The sequence below is a fragment of the Galeopterus variegatus genome, unplaced genomic scaffold (genome assembly GCF_000696425.1).
Source record: "Galeopterus variegatus unplaced genomic scaffold, G_variegatus-3.0.2 Scaffold2095, whole genome shotgun sequence".
Taxonomy (NCBI): domain Eukaryota; kingdom Metazoa; phylum Chordata; class Mammalia; order Dermoptera; family Cynocephalidae; genus Galeopterus; species Galeopterus variegatus.
In genome coordinates, this window is record NW_007728206.1 from 109,216 (window position 1) to 136,403 (window position 27,188).

The following is a 27,188-nucleotide window of genomic DNA, read 5'->3' on the forward strand; positions in this document are numbered from 1 at the left end:
AATTTCCTGACTGTCCTCGTTTTACTTTCCCTATGGATACTCTGTAAGTTCTAAGACCCTACATTTTACCACAGGGGCATCTGATAGTTAATTCCGCAGTTGGGTAACCACAGGACTCTGGTCCAACTCAGGCAGCAAACCACATGGCACATTTCAACCCTGGCCTCTTGTAATCGTGGGGACTATTTTGGTTTCTTTCCCCTTCCAAAAGCTTGAGGAGAATCACAAACAGGAACACCAGACAATTCCAATAAAAGGAACCGGGGGACACACATCACTGCTTCCATCTTGCTCACAAACCAGTCATCTGTGTCCTTATTCTGCATGCTCTATAATCCTTCCTAATGAACTTTTCCAAATGTCACGCAGAAGGGAAAGGAAAAGAATCGTGGTGGGAGGAAAGCACATCTGGTTTGTCCCCCCAAAGGCTACTCTTCAAAAGTAGGTTGAAAAGATCAAGGTAAATGTCTCCTGGGCAACATTGTTTCCACAGGTATTTTAGCACAAGTCTCTAAACACATTTAGTTGGCCCAGTTTCTCCTTCGAACTCAGCAGGGAATGGCAATATGCTCTCAAAAGCAGACTGGAGAGGGAAAGGAAAGCCCTCCTCTTTAGGGATAGAGAGGAGGTGCTAACATATGGTCCCACCCTTGGGAAAACCCTCTGAGGGGATCTCTCTAAAGGGTTATATACAAGCCTGGGCTCCAATCTGTGGGTCAGAAAACCAAATTGATTGTGGCATGAGCTTTTCATCAAAAAACACTCTCTTTTAACTAACTACCCTATTAGAAAAGTTTCTGTTTTCAAGATATCTGTTTCATTCAGGTCTCACACTGGACAAGACTGGAAAACTTACCCTTTGTTCCAATAAGAGAAAAAAAAATCAAAATTAAATCCTACCTCAGTCTACGTACACCATTGGCTTCACAAATAATTGAAATCTATGAGAACCTGTTTGGGAACTATTTCTTTTCTCCCATCACTGATATTGAACTAGATGAGAAATTTATGACTAGGATAAGTATACATGAAACCTAATGACCACTTTGCTAAAATAGAGCCTGTAATAAAATTAGAAAATAAATAACCAGGAGGAATACCATGAAACACCACTAACTAATCAGTTTATTCTGTAGGGATGAAGGAGATGGAAATGGCAGAGCGAAGTCTACTAGAATCTTTTGTACAGATGAAACTTGGATCCTTGGCAGGAGGAAATTGGTAAAGCCACTAAAAGAAAGAATTTAAGCCAAATCTACAAATGAGCCATGTAACCTTTTGTGAAGGACTGAGGAGTAACTAACGTTAATTGTAGAAGTGACCACCAGATGGCACACTTAAAGTCCAGGTGTAGTTGATAAGTGAAAGGAGAGAATATTTTAGTGAGTTCTTCAAAGAGACCATCATCATCATCCTCATCTCCTTCACTGTCATCAGGTAATACTTATTAAATAAATCTTGTGAGACATTAGAGTTAATAAAGTCTTGACACTTTAGGGACCACATTTTAAATGACCAAATTAGAGACTTCTTTGGTTAAGTAAATCCATAGGTGTAACTAGAATTTGAGGATCTAGTTTATACTCCTTGAAGCCTGAAGAACTCTGGGGAATATTTTTCCTTGTCTATTCCTTCCTTCCTTTTTTTCTTTTCTTTTCCTTTTTGTTTTTTCATGTTGAGCACAATTCAATTCATTATAGTAGACTTTCAGAGGCCTGCTATGAGAATTACTTGTGAAGTTGAGCCACATTACCAAAATTGGGCAACTTTCCCAAAGCTAACAGGGTAATTCACCAAATGCCAAACCATAGAGCAAGGTTCCAGAAGCTCAGGACTTGTTACTTCTTTTCTTCCCTAGAGAACCGTAAGGAGTGTAGGAAACATGCCAGGTCCCTAGAGAACCATAAGGAATATAGGAAACATACAAGATCCTCAGGCTAGAGGGTTAGGACTAGGGAGATTACGGATGGTGCTGGTGGTGGTGCGAGTAGTCCTTTAACATCATGGGGAATCAGTAACTTTATCAGAGCCCATTCCCATAGGTGATATTAAAAAAAATCAAAGAACATAAAGAACATGACTATTTTAGATTGCAAAGAAAATATATTGGAAATAGCAATGTTGAAAGAAAAGGTCATCTGTTCATTAACCAGTTGAGCATGGTTGAACCATGAGTAATGCAGAGAGGAAAGTGAAAGGATAGTGCCCCCTTTTAATGACCTCAGGCCTCCCATCAACCAACACTGCAAACCCTCCTTTTTTTATGTTAAAATTTAGCTCTGCTGCTACTCCAGTCTGATAAGGGACATCTCACCATAGAAACTACGCTGGGAAGCGGCACATCACTTTCCTTCTAGTATATCAGATGGTTACTTGAGACATTGTTTTATCACAAGGAAAATCCCAACTCCTGACAACTTACTTGGAAATATTATTGTTTTCGCGGATCTTCACATGACAAAGAATGTTGGGCAACTTTTGGGTGACAAGAACTTTGATCTGATCCACAGAGCTGCATAGCTTTAGGTAACCCAGATATAATCCAGGAGAGAGACGCTGATGGCTTCTTTTGTGATAGGAAAGAATATCCTGTAGGGTGAAAACAAAACAAAATAAAATAATACCTCAAAAGGCAATTTCAAAATCTTTTCCTTTCTAAGGTAGGCTTGTCATGAATGAAAGGAGCCATGGCTAAGTAAATAGGTGAGAAACCTCAAGTACCACCATTAGTGCTGGGTAAGTGTTGGTGGTACAGTTAGCCTTACCTTCAGGAGAATTATCATCCAAGTCAGGTAATCAGTCTTTAATATATTCTGTATACTTATTTTCCTCAGATTTCTGTGGCAGGGGTAGGAGTGTGGGTTGTGGTTGGAAATAAGATGGTGGTGGTAGAGGCAGGTAATAAAGCAAAATAGAATTCATAATTTCTGTCCTTGGAGGGCTTACTGTTTAGCTGGGAGAAAACAGACATTTGCAAGTATTAACGCTGACAAAGCAGTTACAGGAAGCTTTGTAATTTCAAGATAATTAAAATGGAAAAGTCCATTTTAAATAGAATCAAAATTTATAATAAGTAGGAAACAAATTTGATTAATTTTTAATCTTGAAAATGAAAAGAAAAAGGAATGCTAAGAGGTTTATTTTATCTTATATTATTAACATTTAAGAGGTAGTTATAATTATGCACTAATTCTGAGAATGAAGAGAGAATGAATCAAGTATTGATTCTTTTTGTGGCTTAGTTTTTTAGATTAAATTGTATGATAGCTGGAATGATACTCATGTGATTTTTGCAATATAATTATGAAGAAGATAATTTTTTAAAAGGTATTTGAAAGCTTCATATTTTTCATGGCATCTTTTAAAATTTGATATTTAAGTCATACTCATCAAGTCTTTGTTCATTTTGTGTTCTTCAATCATTAACTGGTCTACCACTTCTAGATTCTCAATTGTCAGTGGCTTTGCATGTGATTTGATTAGGTCTCCACATCATCTTCATCATCTTCACAAAACTATGTATCTTTAAAAAGATTTAAAATTTTGCCTTGTAAAGGATTTGCATTGAATTTGCATTGTATTGTCCTATCACAATATTCCACAAGCAGCAGAGACTGAACAAAGTTGTTGTTGCAGATAGGAAGTGCCAACCAAGTTAAGTGCAGAGGTATGTTTGAATACAATTTTGTTTTTTTGTTTTTTGTATGTGGTCAGTTCTCTAGTGATCTACTTGGGTTATGACTTTTGCCTCTTTATATAACTGTAGGGACTCAGATAATGAATAATTGGAAAATGCTGACACTCTCCCTCTGCCCCATATTAGTATTTAAGACTTTGGGTAGTGGGGTGTGGGACACAAAGTTAGAAGTGATGAGTCAGGTAACTGATTGTAAGGGAAGATTTCCTAAAGGCTAGAGTTTAGCCTGTTTTTCAAAAGTCTAATTAGTAGTTCTGTCAGAACATGTAAATAATAAATAAAATAATAATAATAAATAAATAACAGTAAATTTCAAATGTCTCACAGCAAAAAAAAAGAAAAATAATTATCTATTTCATTAGATTATGAAATTAATGGTAGGGCTTTTTTTTTTTATTGCTTTGTGTCCTTAGTACCCATTACTATTTCTGTATGAAAAAGTACATAATATGTGGAAATCCGAGCATGTCCCTACAACAGAACATATGGAAATAGCAAAAGAGGGATAAAATAAGAATGGTCACAGTTGGGAGGAAGATAAAACTAGCATGTATAGAAAAACAAGGTCTAAACAACTTTTAAAAGACATTTGGGAAAAAAATAGACCAGAAAAAAATTGGATCTCATGATTAAGAAGGAAGGAATGCTTATTAATATCAGGGGATGGATGCGGCTGAACTTCTTGTCTTCCATCCTATTTCTTCCGAATAGTACAATTAAGTAAGTGGGTGACTGGGAGAAGTTCAGGCAAGGTGGAATTTTGGGAAATAAACACCTAATCAAAGGGAGAGAAATGGTTAATGAAGGAAGGAAAAATGGAAGTATTCAGATCAGTAAAATTTGATGATGTGCATCCTAAGGGTACTTGCTGAACAAGCAGATGTGCCTATATACCCACGGGTCATTATTTTTGAGAAATCATGGAGAACTGGAAAAGTCCCTAAAGACTAGAAATGGACATATATGCCTGTCTTTGAAACAGGAGGGGTAGAAACATAGGATGACCCTAGTAATTAAAGACCGCCAACTTATTGATCTTTGTGAAAAATGAGAAAGAACCATCAATTAATCAATTTGCAGTCATCCAGGAAATCCTGAGGCACTAAAGAGGAATCAACATGGTTTTGTGAAGAGCAAATTGTACAGACAACTTTAATTTCCAACAGTAATAGCACAGAACCCACAGACCAGGGAGAAGCCTAGTAATCTTTTTTACTAGCTAACCTGGGAAAAGTAGAATCTTGACCACATTACTTTAACAATCTCAATATCTGGGTTGAAGATTTGTGGATGATAGAGGTGGTATGAGAATAGTAGACATAGTGATGGTTGGACCAGTAGGGATTTATACTGAAGTCTAATACAGTCAGCTTATTTATTGACATCCCAGACAAAGAAATGAAGAATGTGTATCAGATTTGTGCTTCCCAAATTTGGTGTGGTTTTGATTGTGTGGAAAATAGTAATAAAGCTTTGAATAACCCTATTCATTGGAAAAATAAGTCTGTAATAATTAGGTTTGAAATTTAATAAGAAAATGTGCTTGCAGGGACCCAAACCCAAGAATACAAATATAGGATGGGTAAGAGTGTAAGAGAAAAACACATGGGGGTCAGAACTGACCACAAATAGAATGTGAGTTAGAAACATAAAAACTAACACCATTCTGGTATGGAGTAATTCACTCTTTCATTCAATTTTTTAAAAAACTGTTACTGAGCATCTGCTATGCATTTTCTTGTCTTTACAGTCATTATTTTGTCCATCGTTGGAATGTTTTTGGGGACTGAGAAATGCATGGGAAGAGAAAGAAGCTGTCTCACTCAGATAATCTAAGGTACAGTAGAAAGACCTTCTTCTTTTTTTTTTTTTGACCGGTAAGGGGATCGCAACCCTGGGCCTCGTGTGGTCTGCACCACGCTCAGCCAGTGAGTGCACCGGCCAGCCCTATATAAGATCTGAACCCACGGCCTCGGCTCTACCAGCGCCGCACTCTCTGGAGCGAGCCACGGGGCTGGCCCTAGAAAGGCCTTCTAAAACCAAATTGAATGCCTATGGGTCTATATATTATCTGATTTGACCTCTAATGGTCTCTATGTGTCCCTTTTGCCCAGCCAAAATGGATTGCTTTTTCCTTCCCCATATATGCCTATATGCCCTAATCTCTCTTTTTGATTGTTTGTTGGTTCACAAATTCACTCATCCTACCAATTTTTATTTACCACCTATTATATATCAGGCATTATGCTAGGTTATTAATAACAACAAGATGAATAAGACATGATCTTTCCCTTCATGGAATTCACATTTCAATGTTTGAGAGCAACATGTAAGCAAGTTTTTCTAACCCAGCATGATAAAAGCCATAAGAAGATTGTGTAAAGTACATTGTAGGCCCAAGGAGGGTGAGATCTGTTCTTCCATCATCTGCCTCATCTCTTTACCATGCCCTCTATTTAATTTAATCCCATCTGAGTTCTTCCGACCTCGCCCTCCCTCCCTCCTTTCTCTCTCTCTCTGTCTTTTTCTCTCCACTTGGTGAACTTAACTTACTCTGATGGCTCAGCCAAAGGCCACTTCTTCTGAAATGCCTTCCCTGATATTTCCAGGCAGAATTAATAGCCGCTTTGTCTGTGCTTCCATAGTATGCTATTTGTACTACTATCAGGCTCTGGTTTAATTCTGTCTTGTGTTACCTTGATTTGTTTACAAGTCTGTCTTTCCCTCTTGACTGAACTCCTTGAGAGCAGGGACCTTGACTTATTCATTTGTTTTTCCTATAGCACCTAGAAGAGTGCCTGGCACCTAGTTGGTGTTGAAAAAAATGTTTATTAAATATGAAGTGAGAGGCCCAGAGGTGGTGGGGTCAGGGGTTGGTCTTCTGGGAGAGAATATACTGTGCTGTTGCAGTGATGGGGAAAGGTATATTCAACCTCTCTTCATTGATCAGATATCCTGAGAGCTTGTTAGAGGAATAATAGTTTCGTTTCCAATAACTACAAAATGGGGTATGAAAATTGGATAGTCCAGGATGGCAGAAGTCACAGAACAGTGGCTAGTGGTCTTTGTGAGCCCAAGATTATATGGACTGCAAAAAATTTGAATTTTCTGGATTATTTTATAACTTAAAAGTAAAGAGATTTCATCCAAAACTCAAAATTTTCAACTTCTGTCCAAAAAGTGGAAAATATTTCTACCCTGAGACCACATTTTTCCAGTGTAATTAGCTGAGGCAGAAAAGGGTTATTCTCTTTAGGTGGTACAAGGCTTTCCAGATAACATAGTCCCTATTAACTTCCACTTGTTTCTCTCTTCTTTTAATGGAGATATAGCTCATATACCATAAAATTCACTCTTTCAAAGTATGCAATTCATTTCTTATTTCATATATTCAAAAAGTTGTGCCACTTTCACTACTATCTAATTCCGGACCATTTTTATCACTCCAGAAAGAAACCTCACATTCATTAGCCATAATTCCCCAATCTCTCCTCCCCCTGTCCCTGGGAGCACTAGTCTACTTTCTATCTCTGTGGATTTGCCTGTTCCAGACACATCATATAAATGGAATCATACAATATGTGGCATTTTGCACTTGGCTTTTTTCAGTTAGCATAATGCACATACGTATTGTAGTATGCATCATACTTTGTTTTTGTGGTTTTTACACTGTTACACCACCACATTTTGTTTATACATTCATCAGTTGTTGGACATTTAGATTGTGTCTACTCTCTGGCTGTCGTGAATAATGTTTCTATGAACACTGGTGAACATGTTTTTGTGTGAATCCAATTGGTTTTTATGTCTGCCAAACAGACTCATTTCTATCAATCTTTCTGATTACTGTAGGTTTTTTTTTTTTCCTTTTTGTCTTTTTTTNGGAGAGAAATGGTTAATGAAGGAAGGAAAAATGGAAGTATTCAGATCAGTAAAATTTGATGGTGTGCATCCTAAGGGTACTTGCTGAACAAGCAGATGTGCCTACATACCCACGGGTCATTATTTTTGAGAAATCATGGAGAACTGGAAAAGTCCCTAAAGACTAGAAATGGACATATATGCCTGTCTTTGAAACAGGAGGGGTAGAAACATAGGATGACCCTAGTAATTAAAGACCACCAACTTATTGATCTTTGTGAAAAATGAGAAAGAACCATCAATTAATCAATTTGCAGTCATCCAGGAAATCCTGAGGCACTAAAGAGGAATCAACATGGTTTTGTGAAGAGCAAATTGTACAGACAACTTTAATTTCCAACAGTAATAGCACAGAACCCACAGACCAGGGAGAAGCCTAGTAATCTTTTTTACTAGCTAACCTGGGAAAAGTAGAATCTTGACCACATTACTTTAACAATCTCAATATCTGGGTTGAAGATTTGTGGATGAAAGAGGTGGTATGAGAATAGTAGACATAGTGATGGATGGACCAGTAGGGATTTATACTGAAGTCTAATACAGTCAGCTTATTTATTGACATCCCAGACAAAGAAATGAAGAATGTGTATCAGATTTGTGCTTCCCAAATTTGGTGTGGTTTTGATTGTGTGGAAAATAGTAATAAAGCTTTGAATGACCCTATTCATTGGAAAAATAAGTCTGTAATAATTAGGTTTGAAATTTAATAAGAAAATGTGCTTGCAGGGACCCAAACCCAAGAATACAAATATAGGATGGGTAAGAGTGTAAGAGAAAAACACATGGGGGTCAGAACTGACCACAAATAGAATGTGAGTTAGAAACATAAAAACTAACACCATTCTGGTATGGAGTAATTCACTCTTTCATTCAATTTTTTAAAAAACTGTTACTGAGCATCTGCTATGCATTTTCTTGTCTTTACAGTCATTATTTTGTCCATCGTTGGAATGTTTTTGGGGACTGAGAAATGCATGTGAAGAGAAAGAAGCTGTCTCACTCAGATAATCTAAGGTACAGTAGAAAGGCCTTTTTTTTTTTTTTTTTTTGACCGGTAAGGGGATCGCAACCCTCAGTGTCGCGCCCGCACCGCGCTCAACCAGTGAGCGGACCGGTCTCTATATGGGATCCGAACCCTCGGCGGGAGGCCGCCGCGCTCCCAAGCGCCGCACTCTACCGAGTGCGCCTCCGGGCCGGCCCTTACTGTAGGTTTTTATTCCTATGTTTGAAGCTGCTTCATGGTAGAAAGTATAAAAAACGTGCTGGAAAAAGGTAGAAAAAAGGCAGAAGAGGTAGTAGGTCCTGGGCACCCAGGGTAGAAGAAGAAGACACTGGGGACTTGGAGGTGTTAAAGAATGCCTAAAGAGAAGAAGAGGAGAAAGCAGGGATAGGAGGGGATAGAAGACAAGCTTCACCACAGCTTCTCTGGGATCTTGCTTTTTAAAAGGGATGCAGAGTAAAGCAGGGGCAGAGTGTGTAAAGCAGCATGGCAGAATGGGAAAGGCACCAGGTGAGGAGTCAGAAGATATGGGTTCTAGTTCCTCTTATGCTGTTTTTTGGCTGATATGATCTTGGCAAGTTATTTCCTTGAAATCTATGGCTAGTTTTGTAATTGTTATGTACTGTTAGAGAGAAGGGTTAATGGAATAAAATACGGTAAAAAACTTTACAGTCCTGAAGAGTTCGAATGTGGGGGAAAAAAAAAGAAATCCACGGTTTTACCTGTGAACTGGCCACAATAAAATTACTCACTCAACCTCACTGAGTTTGTGTGAGGATCAAATGATGTCATAGATGTGACAGAGTGTTACAAACCCAAATACGTATTCCACATGTGAGAGATTAATCTTCAGAGAAAACTTCACATGTGAGGCTTCCAGTTACTGAAGTGATCCCTGAAGATCAAGCTCAGAGTAACTCAGCATCTAAGAGGGGCCTCCCTATTGGAAATACTCTGATTGCCAATTAGTTTGCTCAGAGGGACTTTAACTTGCCCATAATAACTGTCTTTTCCTTCCCAGGCAGGTGTAAGAAGGATTTTCCTCTGTTTTCCAGTTATATGAGAGAAGCCTGTTGGAAGGTCTGAGAATTGAGAGGGTCAGGAATTTGAGGGAGTTGGACATTGGAGTTTCCCTGGGGCTCTAGGGAAGTTATGGGCCCAGATTTTGTTAAAGCCCTTATTTGTTTGAAGACCCCACTGTGGATCCTACAGTTGTTATATAGCTTTTTTTGGTTGTTATGAAGAGGTAGAGGAAGTGATGAAATGCCCCAAGGGATGATTAGGCTGGTACGAGAGGTCTTTTGGGGGAGCAGGGAAGAGAAGATGGACTGAGTAATCCTGAGGATAGCCTAGCATTGCGTGGATTTTTCTGGTGGAGAAATAATACAAATCACTATCATTTATTGAGCACTCACTTTGTGCTACTCTTCTTTACATATTAACTCATTTAATCTTCATTAGATCCCTATGAAGTAGGATGTTTTGCAGAGGTGGAAATATGACGGGTGAGAAGTTAAATAATTCATCCTAGTCACATCGCTAGAAAGGGTGGAGTCAGGAATCATACCCACTCAATCTGATTCCAAAGTGGTGCTCCAGAATGTGATGTGATATGATGTGGCAGAAAGAAGCCCAGGCTTCCAATCAGAAGGCCTGGTGGTCATCACTCCACTTCCCCTAATAAAAGGGAGTGGTCTGTGGCCTGTTATTGTGAGAATTACCCAGCCTGCTTTGGGCACCACCAAGACCTACCTCTACCTTCATGTTGAGTTGGTGAGGCCAACTCCTGACATAATTAAATCTTAAGTCTAGGAGTGATTGGATTCCAGCCATACTAGTTTTATTCCCCATTTCCTCCCTAGTGTAAGACCTCTAAGAGAAGGAGGAGAGAGAGAAAAAGTGGGGGTAGGAGAAGGGAAAGTGGGGGTGGGTGGGAATGACATCAAGCAGGAATGTGCCAGTCAGCGGGGGTAGATTTTCCACTTGGATCTGTGTGGAAACCTGATCCTGACTCTATTTTTGGTCTCCTTCTCTAACAACCTTTCACCAGATTGGAATTTTTCTGCACCTGTAACACATTTTTAATGTAATAAGTCTAGGAGAAACCAGGTATTATATCATGCTGGGGCCTGTGCTGTGTTTCTAGGAGCAAAGGTAGCCCAGACCCCAGTTTATCCCTATAGGGGATTAGTGTATTAGTCACCCTGTAAAAGTTCAATTTATTATGATTTTTTAAATGTTTCTTTTAGCACTTGCTTATAAAAGGTGAAGAGGGGAGCTACGAATGTGTCTGTGTTCCCTGCCCCCAGTTCCTTCACACAGGCACATATTCTCTATCAATTTCCTATGAACCCAAATTCACAAAATCAAATCCAGAGGTATTGGCTTTGACCATTTAGCTTACCTTTGCTTCATTGGGCTTTGTCCTGGTTTGGACCAAGGCAAGTAATGAAAAAGCAAGGCTATTATACTAGCCACGCCTCAGTGGGGAATGAAAGCAAGTTAGAAAGTAAGTTAGCTGTTTAGGATGAGCATAAATGGCTTCTGGGGCAAGGCTTGGGTTTGGCTTAGTTTTGTGTGACTGGGCCCTTTCTTCCCTCTTACTGAAGACTGGCTGTCTTGTGGGTATATCTGCCATCGATTGCATGGGGCTCAATGTAGATGTTTCTTATTGCCAGCTTTTCTGCCTAACTGGAGAGCTCTAGGCAACTCATCCCCATCACTGAGAAGATAGATAGATGATAGGTAGGTAGATAGATAGAGAGAGAGAGAGAGATAGAGAGAGAGAGAGAGAGAGAGAGAGAGAGAGAGAGAGAGAGAGAGAGAGAGAGAGAGAGAGAGAGAGAGAGAGAGAGAGAGAGAGAGAGAGAGAGAGAGAGAGAGAGAGAGAGAGAGAGAGAGAGAGAGAGAGAGAGAGAGAGAGAGAGAGAGAGAGAGAGAGAGAGAGAGAGAGAGAGAGAGAGAGAGAGAGAGAGAGAGAGAGAGAGAGAGAGAGAGAGAGAGAGAGAGGAACAGCTCAAGCCCATGTTCACATAAGAACATGCGAGACAGTGTGGCAGAGGGAGAGAGCACTGGACCGAGGAACAGACAGACATAGGTTTGTGTCCTGGTTCCATCATCCAGGCTAAGAGTCTGGATCCAAGTTGCCTGGGTTTTAAGTTTTGGTGCCTATTCAGTACTCAGGTGAGTCTTTCACCCTTTATGTCATTCTTATCACTCATTCAGTAAAATCCTAACTCCTATCCCAGAAGGTGATGTAATACAGCAGAAAGAAGCCTGCCTCTAATCAGAAGATCTGAATTGAAATCCCAGCTCTTCCATTTTCTATCTGTGCACAGAGGCAAATTCCAAGTTTTGTGGGCTTTGAAGCTAACATAGTTTCTGGTGCTTTCTTTAAGAAAAAGAGTACAAAATTATGAATATAAAGTTACTAGAGCCCCTGCCAGGGCCTGGAAGGAGCTTATGCAAGTGAAGAGCCAAATGATCCTGAAACTTCATTAGCTTCACTAAATCTGCCTCTGTGTCTAGCCCTAAGTCACTTAACCTCTTTGAGCCCCAGTTATTTCATTCCTAAAATGGATTTAATCATGCCTCTTTGTCCTAAGGGAGTATTCTAAGGAACAAGCAGGAGTAAATTATGTGTAAGAGTGTTTTTGTTCAAAGTGCCAAACATATATATGTATATATACACACACACTTGTATATATATAGTCTAGCGATATGTGTGTGTGTGTGTGTGTGTGTGTGTGTGTGTGTGTAGATATAGTCTAGAAATATATTATTATTATGGTCCATTCGGTTTGGTTTAATGTTTTTATTACACTATCTATGGATTCCCTACTCAGTTATTTTTCTCAATGTTTCTCATTGGTTCATTGGTCAGGGCATTTTCAATGTCCACTATTTGTATTGCTTGTTTAATTTCAGATTTGGAGAGTGATAAATAAAAATAAGCTTCTGCATCTTTCCTTTGTGTGGAATATGAGTAATGACCTGTCTCTGGACCCTTTCCACTCCATCATTGCATATGTAAATGGCTCTTGGTATATTTCACTAGAGCCTCAAGAATTATGTTTGGAACTTCTAATGTTTTATTGAAAAAAAAACTACATACCTGGATGGTTATCAGTAAAATGTCTAAGGCTGTTGGCTCCTCAGGTGTTGATAGAGACTTCCTCTGGCTTTGCAGCTTTATGATCTGCATCCATTTGCCATTAAAGAATGAATAAAGCATCTCGACCTCTCTGATGGTGACTATGAGTATATTTCCATGCCGATCTTTAATGGGCTCATAGTAAACTCTTCCTAAGTTGTGTGTTCCAAGTAAATTCTAGAAACAAATAGATTACTGGTGGCTTATATGATATTGCACAAACAAACAACAGAACTGCAACAAAAAACACTGAATAATTATCTGATTTCTGAGAAGGTGTTTCTTTCCTCCCCCAGACTTAAACCTAGAATGTATGGCATCATAGAAATGTACTTGACAGAAACTCAAAGAAAATGTCTTCACCATGAGCCTGCAAAGATTATAGCAAGAGGCACAAAAATTGTGCTTTTTTAAGCAAATTCAATATCTGTAAATATCTCTTACCCACATAGACACACCAGCACATAAACCTCAGTTACCAAGCACTTGAAGAGAATCCCAGATGTTTTAAAGAAAAATGCCTGATATTTCAAGTATGCTACTTGTGGAATTTTCAAGAGATCTACAGTAAGCTAGTATGAGGTGGGGTTGTTTAAAATGAAGACGTGAATTGACAATGTAGCACATTGTGCAGGTCCCTAAATGACTGTATATTTCCTTCAAGATACTTTAATTGGGAGATTGGGCTGGTTTGACTTATCTGCATACCAGGGGGTTCTATTTATTTAAAAGTTTGTTAAAATTGCTTATAAACTAGGTTAACTGAGGCAGACAATACTTTTTAGAAAGGGAGGAAAGGGAAGGATGCCACATTAAATGTGGAGGGACCCAGGTAGTTGTTACTAAAATAAACAGGAGTTTTACAAATATGCAGGCTTTGAAGATTTCTAACCTAGAGCACTGGATGAATAGGATAACATTCCCCCTTGCTTTAAATATCTATGATTTTTAAAAACTATAAATCATCCCAGAGCTCCTAGCTACTATTTTTGTGAGCAGAAGTAAAACTGGAATTTGTAAAGTGACAAGGATGACCTAAAAATGAATGAGCAAGGTGGTTAATATCTATACTTATGAATGTTCCCTCAAAGATAGAGGTTGTGTCTTAAACCTTTTATTCTTCCTCACAAAGACCAAGCATGTGACAAATAAAGAATTTCATATAGATATTGACATATTGTAAAAATTAATTTGGCAAGATTATTATTTTTTCACATGGCCTAATCATTCAGTAAGATTTCTTCTTTCCAATAACTGACTTCCAAATCATAGAGAAGTAGCTTAGGTAAGGCTTTTTAGTGCAGCCCTGTGTAGTACTATAGTTTTCTATAGAGGCAGTTTGCTGCTAATAAGCAGGGTGATGTTGGTAAATTGGCTAGCATGTGTGTGTGTGTGTGTGTGTGAGAGAGAGAGAGAGAGAGAGAGAGAGAGAGAGAGAGAGAAGGTGTGGGGGGAGGAGGAAAGAAAAAAGGCCTCAATTGTGGCATATACCAATTGCTGTGGTGCAAATACTCCTGCTGTGACTGATTTCAAGCTACCAATGGTTTGACAACAGGCTTTCAACATTCCTGAATATTTAACAGTTGGCTCTCCTGAGCCAGTACAAGTTGGCTCCCAGCCTATCACTGCCATTAAGCCTTATACTGGTGTTGAGTTTCAGGGCTGGCGGCCATTCATTAATTGTTGGACTTCTGAAAAATTATTTATCCTCTCTGGTCCTGAGTTTCATCATCTAAAATTAAGGGTTCTTACAGTTCCGACATCCATTATGCTAATCCTTACCTCATAGAGTGTTTGAGGGATTAAGTCAAGCAATACAAAAAAGTGTTTTGCAAACTCTCAAACTTGATGCAGCGTAGAGTATAGTCTTTCTTTACTGCTCTGATTGGAATCCCATCCTAGCTTACACCCACTTATTTTCAAGACCCAGCCCAGATTTCATCTTCTCTGGGAAGACATTCCCAACTCTCTGAAGTAGAATTTACAATTTACCATTCTCTCCTTTGTATCCTGCTGCTCCTTGTACAAATTTTTTTTCTTAGTATGTCTTTGGCTTTACTACATGTGTTGATGTATATGTTAGGAGATCACAGTTGTTTCATCTCTGTGTCTCTGGCTCCCTTACATAACGCCTGTCACATAGTAAGAGCTCAGTAACTTTTTGTTGACTGAATTAACTAACATATTATATTATTATTGAGACATTGGAAAGCATGATTCACTTTGGATCAATGCTGATGGATAGACATTGATTGAAATGGTCATTTCACTTAAACAGAGTTATATCAGTGGTTCACTACCAGCTTTGGATAGGTTTTCTAATGGGTTGAATAAGAAAGCACTAAAAGTCTTCCTGAAATTTTTCATTGACATCAAACTGGGTTGGATAGCTAGCTTTGGGGAGAGCCCAATTTAAAAGCAGAATATACTTGTGGAAATAAATTGCAATCATGTTCTGAGGGGTAAGTTCAGAGTTCTTTAGGGCCTAAAGGAAAAATTGACCATGTTAATACCTGTCATGCCGTATAATCAAGGTTGGGCAATCTGGACCCCCTGATGATTTTTCAAGGTAAGGAGGAATAGGAGCTACCCCAGGGCTAACAGGAATGCATCTAGGTTATAACCAGAATAAATCACAGGACTATCTATAAGCCCTAGACAGAGGCACAATATTTAGAGACATTTATTAAGTTTTGGGTGACATGGGAAGTTGAAGGAGGTCCAGAGTCAGGATATGAAGTCCTGGTAAAGAAGAGTAAAATTTGGGGGAAATCATTTTTCCCCCTTGACAAATGAAAAAGACAATATTCATCAATTGTTACCTAGCTCCTACTCACTAACCCCCCCATTTCTAAAAGCTGTGGAGGAGGAAAGTTTAATGTAACACAATCTGCAGTGTCAGATTATTACTGTCTTTTGAAGATACGTAGTTCAAACACTTCTCAATGAAAGAAAACCAGTATGGAGTCTTAGTCATTTACAGGCGTTCTCATCTTAATTTTTTTTATTCAAATGCTGATGGACACATCTCTCCTCCTGTCTTGGTAATTTTATTTAATTAACTAATTTGTTAATTAATACATACTTTGTCTTCTTTCAAATAAAGTTCAAGGCCATTTCTCCTAAATAGGCTCCATATAATGCAGAATAGACTCCTACTTTTTCAATTTTAGTATAATATAGATAATTTTTTTTCTATTTAAAATTTTTGTCCACTTTTTGTAAATTAACACATAATAAGATGATGAGATATTGGAAAGAATGTAGACGTTGAATTTGTATAGATCTGGATTTGAATCTGGACTCTGCTGCTTCCTATTTGTGCAACTTTGGGCACAAATTAAACTTTCTCAGCCTCAGTTTATCATTTGTTAAATGAATATCAATAATAGTACTTTCTCATTAGTTTGTGGTGAAGATTAAAATGAGATAAAGTTTGTAAAGCACTTAGCATAGTACCTGGCACCTAGTCCGTTAAATAAATGAAAGTAGTTGTTTCACTATTATTATTTAGTATTATGTATTAAGGGACCTCACTATGGAGCAGAAATAAGAAAACAAGGACTAAATTGCACAGTGGTTGGTGTGCACTGTGACAAAGGTAAGTCAGGGTGTCATGGACACAGGGAGGGGGAGAAAGATCTTGATTAAGGCCTTTGTGTGCCATGATAAAATGTCTGGGCCACTATTGAAAGATTCTAAGTCAAAGAATACCACGGTCAGAATCTTTTAGATTGGTTACTCTGGCAGAAGTGTGAAGAATGGATTGGAGGGAGTTAGGACTGGAAGCAGAGGGATGACTTTGGAGGTTCTTGATATAACTGGAGTAATTAGGCAGTAGCAGTAAGACTGGAAAGGAGAGGAGAGTAAAATGAGATATACCAGAAGTTAAGTCAAGAGGATTTATGTATGGTTGATGCTGATAAAGCTTATATATAATGCATGTTTATTTTCCTCAGAACATTGTAAAATTTGAGTACCGTGAAGCTTTGGTCACTGTGCAGGTGGGAGAACTATCAGGTCCTTAACTATGGTATGAGACACATTTCTGTGATTCCTTTTCCCTTTAGTTAGACAGAGTTTCCCTCTGTCTAAGGACTGACAAATATTTATCTAACTAACACTTACTGAGGGTGTACCACATGCCAGGCATTGGGGATATAGTGGTAACCAAGACAGACACATTCCCTGCACTCAGGAACTCACAGTCCAAGTGGGTCACTAAACAGATAATGACACAAATAATTAACTAACGAGATTATGATCATTGTTTTGAATGAAGAATACAAGGAGCTATGAGAGTGATTCACTGAATTAGGAGATCAGAGAAAGGCTCCCTGAGCAAGTATAAAAATTTAGTTGAGATCTGAGGATATGTAGGTATTAGCAAGACAAAGAAGAGGAAGAAGACATTTCTAAGCATAGGAAACAGTGTGTGAGCTAGCAAAGGAGACTGAGAAAGACAAGAGAGACCAGAAAGATGGAAGAAAATGAGTGTGGAATCATGGAAGCCAAGGGATGTGGCAGTCTAAAAAAGAAGAGGGGGACCAAGTATATCAGACATTGCTGAAATGTCAGTTGCAAAGAGAACTTAAAAGTGTCCATTGCATTTAGTGAAACTGAAGTCATTGGCAGGGATGGATCCAGGTTTTGTGGAGGCCTGAACCATACAATTTTGGGTAAGACAAAGAATACAAAATTATAAATATAAAATTAGATATAAAAGTGAATATATCCTTAAAATGAGAAAAGAAATTCCCCTTCCCCTACCAAATGCTGGAGTATTTGGAATTTCAGGTCTCCTTTTCCCCTTGAAATTTCTTTAGGCAGTTTACCAGAAATGCTTCCTGACTGCAACTCAACATCCCTTCCCCACCTAAAATACTTTATGACTCCCTACTCACAGGGCTCATACATGTGAGGGGCCCTGAAGCTCCAGTTTCATTAGCATCATCTGCCTCTGATTACTCAGTTTACCAGAAATGCTTCCTGACTGCAACTCAACATCCCTTCCCCACCTAAAATACTTTATGACTCCCTACTCACAGAGCTCATACATGTGAGGGGCCCTGAAGCTCCAGTTTCATTAGCATCATCTGCCTCTGATTACTGGTGGTCTTCAAGAGCAGTTTTTTAGGCATGGTGGTAGCAAAAATCAGAGAGAAGGCTGAGAACTGATGGGAAGTGAGAAAGTAAGAGGAGAAAGAATGGAGGCAACTTTTTCAAGAAGTTTGGACGTAAGGGGGAGAAGAAAGATAGTTTGATAGATGAAGGGGCATGTGGAGACAAGGAAGGAATGTGGAGGAGGTTAAACTGGAGAGACTTGAGTATTTTTAAGTTGGGAGGGAAGAGATGGGAGCCAGAGCACATGTGGAGGGATGAGCTTTTGGTAGGAATAAGACTTTATTTGTTGAAATAGGAGGGAAGAAAGAGGGGTCAGTGCAAGGAAGTTTGTAAATTTGGTGGTGGAAAATCATTAATTCATATTTATTTTCTTAACAAATTACGCAGTGAAGTCATCACCTGAGAAAGGGATGGAGAGTGTGAGGAAGTGGAAGGGGTATGGGAGAAATGAAAGAGGTTTTAAATAGTTGCTTTATAGTATGGGAAAGCAAACTTAATAGAGAAATGGAATCAGTTCAGTAGGTAACATTACATGTGATAATTTAATTTAATCATGAATTTAACGTGAAACCAGTCATCCCATTTTTTGGTGACTTTTCTGCAGCAATGTGAAAAACTACCAGTGTAGACATGTTGAATTCATTCAAACTTGGGATTTTTCCAAATAATATGGAGGGAGAAAATTTTAGAATGTTTTCAAGGGAGTGATTAAGATGGGCCAAGGAATCTAAGCTGGACAAGGAGGGAAATGACCTCAGGAATGGGCTGATGCATTATGAAAAGTGGCGAGGTCAATAGATTTAGGGGCCAAGGAAATCCAGGAGCTATTGCAATGGGAGTAGTTGAGTATGGTCATACTGGTTATCATGGTGTCCCTCAGTATCTGTCTGCACTGGCTTGTAACAGCCTGATCTTTCTTGTGTTACTGATATCAGCTGAAAGTGTTCTAGGAAGCCTCCAATAAACACATAATAAAGAGCCCCACTTGAAATTCTAAAGTTGTTCATTTTGTGATCCAGGCATGTCTGGGCTATATAACGGGTTAATGGGAGGGTCCACTAGGGAGTCTGAGCCTCTTGGGAATATATGTTATCTTAAAGAAAGAGCAGTTTGAGGTACAGTGGCATGGTTCAACTCAAGTGGGTCAGTGATAAAAGGAAGGGGCACTTTGAATTCAGCACAGTCTTCATGGCCCAGCTCCAAGAACTTCTCCTGGGGTTAGAGGAGAAGATTTTTTTTTTTATTTTTTAATTTTTTTTTTTAAATAAAGATGACCAGTAAGGAGATCTTAACCCTTGACTTGGTGTTGTCAGCACCACGCTCTCCCAAGTGAGCTAACCGGCCATCCCTATATAGGGATCTGAACCCATGGCCTTGGTGTTATCAACACCACACTCTCCCAAGAGAGCCATGGGTCAGCCCTAGAGGAGAAGATTCTGCAATCAAGAGTGAGTTGAAATGAGGAATGCTATTTGGTAAAATCTGAAGTCATTGAAGACACAAGGCAGTAAGACACCTATGTAATAGAGTATAGTACTGAGGGGCAAAAGTTGCATTTCAGGATTAATTGAATAGAAACATAGTAATTATTACTATTTCAGGGGGATGAATTGGGGGTTCAAGAAATAAAGCTCCCATAATTGCAGGTGGGGGTGGGGGCCATAAAGTATTATTTCGTTATTACAACCCTATTTTTTTTTAATTTATTTTTTTGTCTTTTTCGTGACCGGTAAGGGGATCGCAACCCTTGGTGTGGTGTCATCCGCACTGCGCTCAGCTAGTGAGCGCACCGGCCATTCCTATACAATAGGATCCGAACCCGCGGCGGGAGCGTTGCTACGCTCCCAGCGCCACACTCTCCTGATTGCGCCACGGGGTAGGCCCAATTACGACCCTATTTTTATATAGTGGTTGGTATGGCCTGGCCAAACACAGCTTGCATAGATTCCAGTTATGCATATTTCTGGGGCTGATGTAACTGACAGCTTTGTAGGTAGATACCCATCACTGATAAGGACTCAATGAACTCTTAAGGACCCCAATTTCATGTAGTAGATGTTTTTCTGTGCCAAGAACCACAAATTCAGTTGATACCAGAAAACAATGAGAGGAAAACCCAGAAGAGCTTGGTTAGAATTCAATGCCGGTTTTAGGAGGAGCTCTGTAACCTACGGAGATGACTTGGTCTGATTTGATTGATAGTACAGAAGGATTAATAAATTCAGGATTAGAAGTAATCTTTTAAGAGTTTATTTGTTTATAAGTAAGCAAAAATGTATGCAAATGCCTATGTGATGGAGTTTGGATGTGTTGTCACCTCCGAAACTCGTGGAAATTTGATCAACAATGTGGCAGTGTTGGAAACTGATTGAGTCATGGGGGCAGATCCCTCATGAGTGGATTAGTGCTCTACCAGGTGGGGGGAGTAATGAGTGAGTTCTCGCTCTATTAGTTCTCATGAGAGCTGGTTGTTTATAGGACCCTGGCACCTCCTCTCTCCCTTCCTCTCTCTTGCTTCCTCTCGCCATGTGATCTGCTGTACCCACTGGCTGCTTGCTGCTTCCTGCCATGAGTAGAAGCAGCCTGAGGTCTGTGCCAGATGCACCTGTCCCAGAATCGTAAGCCAAATAAACCTCTGTTCTTTATACATTACCCAGTTTCAGGTATTTCTGTTATAGCAACACAAATGGACTAATACTCTATGCTTTAACAAAAGCACCACATCAAGAAACACCTCAGAATATCTGCTGGTCCTTTTCTTGATCTCTGCACACTCATAGATGCACAGGATACAAGAGCAGCAAGGGTTGTCTAGTCAAACTCCTATTATTTTGCAAGTGATGAAACTGAAGCCCAGAAAGGAGAAATGAGTTGGTGGATTAGTATCAAATGTAGAACGCAAGTTTCCTTACTTTTGTTTAGGGGTCATTCATATACTCTTCCGGACAGATCTCCTTGAAGGAAATTGCCAAAAGCTCAGGATCCCTATATGAGCAGGTATGACAGCTCAAACTGTCCAAGTAACCTTCATGTGCCTAGGGATATGAAAGAGGAAGGATCCCACTCTTTTCCTTTCCAGGCTGGATTGGTGACAACTGTCCAAGTTTTTAAAACACTTCCTTGGGGGTCTCGGTTGAAACCTGGCCCCTCACCTGTAGGTGGGCTGTTGCTGCAAGCATCTTCTGTCGAGTTTGAAGCACTGTGGATGAGGACATGGAGATAGGTATGCTTTGCCTCAACCATCTTATATCTTCCCACATACAAGACAGCTGCAAAAGAAGTCACGAGGTCATATCATCATCCAAGCCAGTATATGATTTAGGTTGTGGCATCAAAGCAAAGCAGGGAGAAGGAAACCTGACCCCCGATGTTTGTTCTCCAGTCCATTTTCCAATACATGCAAAACAACTTTTTGATCTCTGTCCAGTTGGAGAAAGATCTGAATGCTAATGAAACAGTCAGATCCACATTTTAATCTTTGCCAAATGATCCCATAACTCAGAATAGTGGAGACACAATCTGACAGGATGCAAGCTTCTTTGCTTTGAAAATGTAGTGTAGACATTACCTTGGTGTTTTTTACGGCATAGGGCTTATTAAGACTGTAAAGGACCTTTGAGATAATTTATTTCCACCTCAATACTTTGATTGCTGGAAATTCCTCAACTAAAGTTATAGGCAGTAACATTGATAAAAAGGGGAAAAATGAAATCAGTATACCTTTGTAAACCACAGAAAATCTTGTGTAATAGAACTGGTGTGAGAGTCATCTATTTCAACAATTGGTATTTGATCTTCATTGGTGACTAAAATGTTGTCTTTGTAATAAAATATAACAGCTATGTAGAGTCCCCTAAAAAGAAAAAGGAAAATAAGAAATTGTCCTTAACTGTCTCCTCTACCAAGCTTGAGTCTTGGGTAAAAAAATTATTTTTGAACATGATAAAAGATGAATTTAAAATATACCTAGGAACATATTCCTGCTAAGTATCACAAATCCACTGGCTAGAACTCAGAGCAATTAATATCTTGCCGAATTCTTAGGAGAAAAGTGAACTTTGCTCTTTTAATAACAAAAAAGAAATTTTTACCAAGTTTCTACTCAGAACCAAAACCCGCTGATTTCTGAGAATTTAACATTTCCTGGAAAAACTATATAGGACCCACCGTTTTAAGGTCTTCACAAACTTGTTTGAGGAATGGAATAGGTGTTTCAGGCTCCTTGAGACTGACTGCTTACGGCCTGTGGTTTGTAATTTTGAACTTTCTAAAACAGAAAAAAGATACAGTGTAAATTCCATTTGGCAGATAATCACTCCCAATTCCTTCTTCCTACCATCCTGCCTTCCTGTCCCCTGTCCCCTCATTGTCACTTATTCTGTTTCATGTGGGAATTCAGCTCATTCATTCCTCTTATGTCTTGAGATGCCAACGGTTAATCCAAATAATGAGGAACTACTCAAAAATGTTGGAGATGAGTAATATAACTCCAGGGGAAACCACTTAGGTATTTTGTTGGTAATCAGGATGAGCAATTTATTATAAGGTAGGATAAAAAGAAGTGGAATCAACACCTTTGCCCTCTGCCCTCCTCCCCCAGTTGCTTTCTCATATTCACATACTTCTCAGTCTGGCAAAACTCTCCTTGTTAGTCTATATATTTTGCTAAAATTTTTTATGATAACAGAAATATAAGCACATTACAGAAAGTTTGGAGAATAAAAAAAAGAACAAACCCCACCCGTATCATCCCACCACTTCTGCACAACCACTGCTAGCATTCAGGGGCAGTTTTTCCAGTGTGTATGTTGGCATGCAAAAATAGTTATAGGAATAGGTATGATTATCTCATTATTCAGAAGAAGAAACTGAGGCTGAGAAGTGAAATGGATTTCCCAAGATCAAAGAGCCAATACCTGGGAAAACTGAGACATTCATTCGCTGAACAAATATTGGGACACTGCCATGTGCAAAGCTCTTTAGCTACAATGGTGAGCAAATCATCCATTGCTTCTGTTCAGCTCTTCTATTTACAACCTGATCTTTCTCTAATAAAAGTAGTAGACTTCTTACAACAGTCTTTTCAACTGATTTCAACTCTCATATTCTATGTAATGAAGGGAAGCTGAGGTTGTTGGTGTCCTCACCCAACTTATAACAGACATGTCAACTGGGGATGAGAACGTAGTCCATATTGCCACTGTTAGGCACAGAAATGTGGGTGGATGGCCCATGGCTGAGGTTCAGTGTGGCTCTGCCAGTGATTCTATAGGAACGGCTGACCGACACAAGCATTCGTGCTAGTTTCAAGCTTGTGCTGGTAATGATTATTCCTGGCAGAACAAAGCAAAAACATTTTTTTCTGATTTGAGCATGAGTTTGGCTGTTTGAAAAGTGATGCTGCTGGGACTTCTGGGTAAATGCTGCACTGTGAACATATTGATTACTTACTATTCTCTCCCCAAAACTCACTAAAACCAGAGTATAGATTAAGAAACAAAAGGAAACAACATAAATCTATAAAGACAAAAACATGGAAAAGGAGTAAAAAGCAAGTAAATGTTGGTAGCTGGAAAGCAGATGGACAGATGGATTTTACAGACCTGAGAAAGGTGAAGCCTAAGGCAGCAGTGGACAAAGCTGAGAAGTAACTTGATTCACCCGATGGGCACCATAGACTGCTGGAAGTGGGAGGTGAATATAGTGCTAAAGGCAGGAGGATTTGTTGAAGTCCGTTTAAAAAGCAGTTAGACTTCTAGATCTCTTCCCGTACTGTTTAGCTGGACAGGTACTTTTTCCCCACCCTAGAAGAAAGCTAGTGGATTATTATCTAAAAATACCAGAGGGCTCTGGAGTGGGAGATATCAGGTACAGTTGAAAATGGGGTGATGGTGGTAGTAGAACTGTACCCACAATAGATGGATTAAGTGAAAGTTTCCAGACATAATATTTCCCTACTGGGTTCTCAGAACACTGGTACCAAAACATATCCTCTAGGCAGGACACTGGAAGAAACTTCTTTGGAGAATTTGACAGCCTAAGAGAATACACCCAAAGATTCTGACATTGCGAAATTCCCAGTGAAAAGGTGGTGCCAGATCACCCTGCAGTTAAGCCTGTAAATAAAGAGCCTTATCCATGTGCTCAGAGCTTCCCAGTGGCTATTGATTTCTTTTTTGAATATGAGCAGACACCCAAAGATCACCAGGCAGTTGAGGAAAGCATCTAACATGAAACACAAAGGCCCAAAACAAAATAAAGAGCAACTTAAAGAGTGACTATGCTAAGGAAAAAAAATATAAAATGAAACAAAGCCCATCATTAATATTCTGCGAGATAAAAGAAGACACTGCATCCTTGTCAAAAGGATAGGAGTCTATAAAAAAGGAACTAATCAGAGAATGAAAGAGAGCTTTAGGAATTAAAAATATGTTATCAAGAACTGAAAAACCCAATAGAAGGCTTAGAAAGTAAAGCTAATGAAATCTCCAAGAAAGTAGATTAAAAGGACAAGAGAATGGAAAGTAGAAGAAAAAAAAAAAAGATAAAGGACTAGCTTAGGAGACCCAACATCTGAACAACCAAAGAGGAGAGGAAAAGGAGGGGAAGAAATAATTAAAGTAATTTCGGAAAGTGTCCCACAATTGAAGGTTATAAGTTTCCATACTGAAAGGACTTGCTAAGTGCCCAGTACAACATACAATAGATACTAAGGCACATCACAGTGAAATTTTAAAACACTGAGGTCAAAAGAAAGTTTAAAACCTTCCAGAGTGGGGAAGAACTATGTTTTATATAGAACCTCTGGAATCAGAATGGTATTAGACTTCTCACCCTGAAGGCTAGAAGACAATGAAGCAACACATTCAAAATCTGAAGGAAAATTACTTTAACTGAGAATTCAATACTTATTGAAACCTTTAAATAAATGTTAAGTAGAATAAATACATCCTTAGACATAACAGTGTTTGCCAAAAATTATCTCCCAAGCTTCTAAAGGAAAGGCTCTGCCGAAATGAGGGACTAACCCAAGAAAGAGGAAGATATGCGATACAAAAACAAAAAATCTAATACTGGAGAGTGTTGAGAAGAGTCCTCAATATAGTGGTAAAAGGTGGTCCCAGAGTGATAGTGGTGCACTAGGCGTGGAGGCAACCAGTAACCAATCTAGATTACAGCAGGACAGGATCTGTGAGAGGTTTCCTTAAGAAGACACGATTGTGATGTATTTGATTATATTGACAGATGACTGATAGAACTGGAGAATAGTTTGGGGACTAATTATGACCACACAGAAAAACAAACACATAATAAAAGATGATTATTAACTTCAGAAAAAACAAAAAGCTATCCAGGAAAGAAAAATAATCATAAAATTTACCTTATTATTTATAATGTAAATAGTAAGTACTGATCTTGTTAAAATTCAGTGTAAATATATAAGGAGGATGAGAAAATAGGAATTGTATATGCACATAAGTGGATGATGGGGTAAAGAAGAGATAAAGCATCATTTTCTTTAGTGAGGTAATTCCTAAAATTGAAAAAAAAATCAAGAATTAGAAATATAAACATGTTATTTAGAGATATAGAAAAAATACCAAGAGAATTAGGTAAAAGAGTTAGGAGGTTGCCTTGAGGGAGCAAAAAATGGAGGACTGAAGAAATTGCTTTTTAAAAACATAATAAAGCTATTTTAAGTGCTTTACTTAAGTTATTCAATCCTTAAACAATAGATGAATGAGGTATATACAATTATTCTAACTTTACAGATGAGTGAAGTAAGCACAGAGAGGTTTTGGCACTTTGTTCAAGGTCACATAGGTAGTAAATGTCCGGCCTGTATTTGAACTCAGGCAGTCTGGCTTCAGAGACACATCATAGTCATATAAAATTTAGGGCCAAGCCTGCGGTGCACTCGGGAGAGTGCGGCACTGGGAGCGCAGCAGCTCTCCCGCCGCGGGTTCAGATCCTATATAGGGATGGCTGGTGCACTCACTGGCTGAGCGCAGTGCAGCTGGTCACAAAAAGGACAAAAAAAAAAAAATTAAATAAAAATAATGATTAAACTAAAAAAATAAAAGGACTAAAAAAATAAAAAGAAAAGCAAGGAATGTTACTACCAAGTGGGAAAATGGCCTGTGCAAGTGTTAAATATTCCAGGTCTCCTTCATTCTGGGCACATGTACTTCTGAAGCCTTTGTGGTTGGGTGGGGCCACATGACAAGTTCTGGTCAATAGTCTTGAGTGTAAATGATATGCATAAAGTCTTGCCCATATGAGACTTTCAAGAGTTCCTTTTCCCTTTCCTATGATTGCTGACAAATACTTCTAGAGAGAGGATGATAACAACACAGGAGAGCCCCAAGCTGACCAATGGCAGATGCATAACACAAGGGAGAAATACACGTTTTGGGGGATCATGTGTCATTGCAGCATGATATAGCCCACGTTGACTGATACAGGGTCTAAACTCACTTTTCTCCTAAGAAGGACTGTGGCTTCTATATGGTACTATTCTGCTTGGTTCAAGGCTCTGGAGCAAAGGTTCACTTTCTGTACCCTGCAAGAGTTCCCTAACATAGGGAATATAGTTTATTCTTATTGAGATGTCTAGCACCTGACACACAGTAAGCAGGCCTTCAGTTAATGTTGGTTGGCAAGTTGAGTAATTGGATAATAATTGAAATTCACTCCTATAGAATACTGCTATGATGAACACAACTGGCTTTTTCATAATTCATTATGTATGCCAGGGCACTAATCCTATGAACAATAATTCTTGCTTAACATATTCCTTGAATTTTTATCCCAGTGCTGCGCATGCAGACTAGCTGTGGCCAGTTCTTTAGACCAAATGCAGGAATTAATGTGGGTTTTTGTCTGGCTTTTTCATAATTCATTATGTATGCCAGGGCACTAATCCTATGAACAATAATTCTTGCTTAACATATTCCTTGAATTTTCATCCCAGTGCTGTGCATGCAGACTAGCTGTGGCCAGTTCTTTAGACCAAATGCAGGAATTAATGTGGGTTTTTGTACCTCCTATGTAGGGTTTTGGTAAGAGAAGGGATGTTTTATTACTGCTTCTGTCTTTGGAATATGCTGTATATTTAGCGAGTACCCCAGGCTCACAGTGGAGTTACTGATTACACATTAATTCAAGGATATAACTAAAGTGCTGAGGATGAAGAATGGCTCCATTCTTCATCTGGAAGAACAATTAAAAAAAAAATGCTGGCGTGGCTGCGGAGAAAAAGGAACTCTCTTACACTGTTGGTGGGAATGCAC

The 27,188-nt window shown here is 39.0% G+C and overlaps 1 protein-coding gene across 1 annotated transcript in view; it reads right to left on the bottom strand.

The window, feature by feature from the left end:
* The window catches only part of ANKFN1 (ankyrin-repeat and fibronectin type III domain containing 1), a 146,296-nt gene that overhangs the window by 3,043 nt on the left and 116,065 nt on the right, over positions 1-27,188 (bottom strand). The window contains exons 10-14 of the mRNA XM_008580439.1: positions 22,063-22,162; positions 21,616-21,748; positions 21,048-21,164; positions 12,733-12,948; positions 2,423-2,589 (exon numbers count right to left, since the gene is read on the bottom strand). Coding sequence (XP_008578661.1) covers positions 2,423-2,589; positions 12,733-12,948; positions 21,048-21,164; positions 21,616-21,748; positions 22,063-22,162 — 733 coding nt within the window. The remainder of the gene's footprint in view (positions 1-2,422; positions 2,590-12,732; positions 12,949-21,047; positions 21,165-21,615; positions 21,749-22,062; positions 22,163-27,188) is intronic.